At 34.4% G+C, this 3,624-nt stretch overlaps 1 protein-coding gene across 1 annotated transcript; it reads left to right on the top strand.

The window, feature by feature from the left end:
• Positions 1–765: 765 nt before the first annotated feature.
• LOC104280010 (DNA polymerase kappa-like) lies at positions 766–3,252 on the top strand (the record flags this gene model as incomplete). Its single annotated transcript, XM_009877520.1, has 3 exons — positions 766–918; positions 1,294–1,425; positions 3,099–3,252. Coding segments are annotated over 3 exons (439 nt in total), but the record flags the coding sequence as incomplete, so codon positions are not given.
• Positions 3,253–3,624: the final 372 nt, after the last annotated feature.

Genomic DNA, 3,624 nt, shown 5'->3' with positions numbered 1-3,624 from the left:
TGTGCTTGGTCCCTGCCTCACAACCCCATGAAGCTGATGAAGCAGGAGTACTGCTCACAAGCTGTTACTAAATGATATATCTTTAACTGTTAGAATGAAACACTCTTCCTGTATATGGACTTCTTTTAAAAAAAAAAGGTTTGCTAGCAATCCAGCCTTATATGATATGGATTCCTGTAACAAATGGTGAGGAATTTTATGAAATGATTAACAGTAGCTTGATTGGCAGTAAATGAACCTCTAAGTTTGTGACTTTATTTCTGACAAGACAAGACACATGGATTTGCACTGTGAGCTGTTGGTCTTCTCTTCACCTGTCTGGGCCAATATTCTGAAGTGTGATAGCTTAATTTAGGAGTGTTGGATATTCTGTAATAGCATGTTTTCAATTTTTTAAAATAACCTATGTCACACTAGATAAAACTGCATATTCAGTCGTTTTACAAAGTTTCTGTCTGAATCGGTGTATCTTTTTTTTATTTACATAGGTGGGATCTTGTTACTGGTTGTGTCGTGGGTTTTATGTTTTGTTTTCATTAGGTTTGGGGGGTTTTTTTCCATATCATTTGCTGCAATTGCCCTCTTTGAGGGCAATTTCATCTGAAACTTGGTTGGCTGTTTTTGGCTGATACCTGTTTGATGGGATTTTGGTTTGTTGGGGTTTTTTTAACTGTATGTTGGATCCTTTGAGTTTTCTAGGATCATCTGTGCTGCTGCACTTCTGCCAGGTTAATAGTTTTTCTATTATTGGTTTATTCTGTTCAGGTAGACAAACTTGTAATAGAACTGGAACAGAGCCGTAACCTTAGCAGTACGATTGTACACATTGACATGGATGCTTTCTATGCAGCTGTGGAAATGAGAGACAATCCAGAATTGAAGGAAAAGCCTATAGCAGTGGGATCAATGAGTATGTTGGTAAGGCCGAATGTCAGGCTAATACAGAAGTCAATTACATGAAGCTGAAGCCTAATGAACCTTACAACATAACATAATACTACACTGTTATATAGGGAATTTTTGTAACTGTGGAAAATATAACAAAAATAGTAGAGGAAGCATCTGTTCTTAGACTACACCATGTAAGCTGGATTTTATTTTTCAGCAAAAAGTGTTCTGATAAAAGTTTAAAAAATGTAAATGTATGGAAAGGTGGAAGGGGAGGATGGGAGGATGCATATAAGCTCTCAGTGTGTTCTGCATGGAGTTTACATGGTCGGAAATTGATTATTTAACACTAAACTTCATGAAAAACTTGGTTATTAAAACTAATCTTATTTAATCTCTCCTAAGTCCACCTCAAATTACCATGCTAGGAGATTTGGTGTACGTGCAGCCATGCCTGGATTTATTGCTAAAAAGCTATGTCCGCATCTAACCATCGTACCATTAAACTTTGAAAAATACGGCAAAGTGAGTAAAGAGGTAAGTCTGAAAGTGCTCTCTAACCAAAAGTCAGAGTACTCAGGTTTAGACTCTTACCAGTACATCAGTTCTAGATAATATAAGAAGTGGTAGTTTAAATATTAAACAGTAATGTGTCTTTGAACGTAAGTTAAAGAAAGCATTGGTACTTTTGGGCAAGGAGATCAAATAGTGTTGCATTCACACATCTTGCCATTTTAAGGAAGTCAGTAGTGATTCTGGTAAGAGACTTTCAAAACTATGTAGTGAGCTAGTGATGCTACCTCAGCCTTAATACCCTTAAAAAACCTGTGAAACATAATCTAATTACTAGGAGGCTGCAAATACATAGAAACATGGAGAGAAGAATTTCATATAGAGCATAATCATCATTTTGAATTATAATTACTGGAGAGAGAAGCAAAGAGCATTAGTGAGCTCTAAATGCACATTCCTTTGTTTTAGAAGAAGGGACTTTAAATAAAGAGGAAAAAAACAGGGCAAAAAGAAATCACACTTTAACAGAATTTTACTTACTGTCAGGAGAAGTACTTAGGATACCCAAAATACTTTTTAAATAAAAGAAAAAATCAAACAAAAAAATAATAGTAGAAGACCTTTTGTAAGTATTAAATGAAATTGGTTCATGGCACAAGTCTCTTGACTTCCATAAAATTACACCAAGATCTCTTTATTTATTTTTATAAAGCCTTAGCCTCTCCACATAAATAATGTAAGCTAATTAATAATTTTGATCTTACTTGATTTTTCTCACTTCTGTTGTAAAAAAGAGTACATAAATACTTCAGAATCGGTTTAAAAATCTTGGATTTCATTATATGTATTTAATTTCTTGTTTGATGGGGTAAAATATTAAAGTTTCAGGTTGATTTAGGGTTTTAGTTTTTCTGTTGAGATTTGAATTGAAAATACTTAGATTTATTTCATTTTGTCATTAAAAGTTGAGCAGTGAATCCTAATTTTAATCAGTTTCAGAAAGATGAAGTGCATGTGAACAAATTTTGTGATACCTAGGACTTTGACCAAAACTGCTACAGAAAACATGACACAGTCAAATTTTTCTCCTTGTTTAAAAAAAAAAAAAAAGAGAGATGGAAAAAGGAGAAAAGGCAGTGATTTTGTTTTGACCATTTCATTTGTTATGTCACATTTCGGGAAGATGCACTTACCAGTAAAGATTTTTCTAAGAAGTTTTGCTTGTGGCATTAGGCAGTGCTCCAAAACATTGACTGTAACTTTGGTTTGGGTGTAATTTTAAACTTCAGTCATTTAGGTTTTGTGGGTTTTGTTTGATTGTTGTTGGGTTTTTTTACCTTTGCAAACATGATGTCTGACACAGAGTGCATCAGCTCATGTGCTTTGCTGAGTTCCCATGATGCAAGAGCTTCATTCAGGTGATTACTGCTATGACTGTGAACCTGTTGTCTGTGGGGTCCTTATACATTGATCTTAATGACCTCTGCAGTAAAATAAACTGCTCAAATTTTGTTTAGTTCTCAATTTTTATTGATACCTTACTACTTCTGAAAAGCAGCATTTTAATTCCTGTGATTTGTTCTATAAATATCTTTAATATTGATTGGTCATCTTGAAGTTTGTTCACCTCATAATTGTGTGTCAAGATCTGCTCTTACAGAAAAAAGGCTTAAAACTTTCACTACCTGTTTATCAAGGTTAGAGAAATCCTGGCTGAATATGATCCCAATTTTCTGCCTATGGGCCTAGATGAAGCCTACCTGAACATAACAGAGCACTTGGAAGAGAGACTGAACTGGCCTGAAGATAAGAGAAGATTCTTTTTTAACACAGAAGGCCCTAGAGAAAAAGGTAAGCAAATTACTCTCTTTTCATGCAGTCACCCTACAACGAGAGGACGGACTGTTCCTTTTAGGGATCATTGGCAGAATGATGACTGCACTAAATTGTAGTTACAACTTTATTTTCTTAACAGGAAATTATGATTAGTATAGTACAGAATTTATTATGAGAATAGCACAGGGTTTCTACAGGCAGAATCAATGTCATACAATCTAAGTAGCGTAATACAGATTATATAATATTATTTAAGATTTCTAATCACCTGAGCTATACAGAATTTGTAATACAACTTAACTTAATATTTCTAATCACCTGTACCCTCTGTAGATCAGATCTTAATACGTGGCTTGCTGTATCAGTGTAAGAATCATAATCTAGACT

Source organism: Apaloderma vittatum, unplaced genomic scaffold (assembly GCF_000703405.1).
Source record: "Apaloderma vittatum isolate BGI_N311 unplaced genomic scaffold, ASM70340v1 C12257004, whole genome shotgun sequence".
Lineage (NCBI taxonomy): Eukaryota > Metazoa > Chordata > Aves > Trogoniformes > Trogonidae > Apaloderma > Apaloderma vittatum.
Note: the sequence above shows the minus strand (reverse complement) of the source record. Positions and strands in the feature narration are given on the sequence as shown.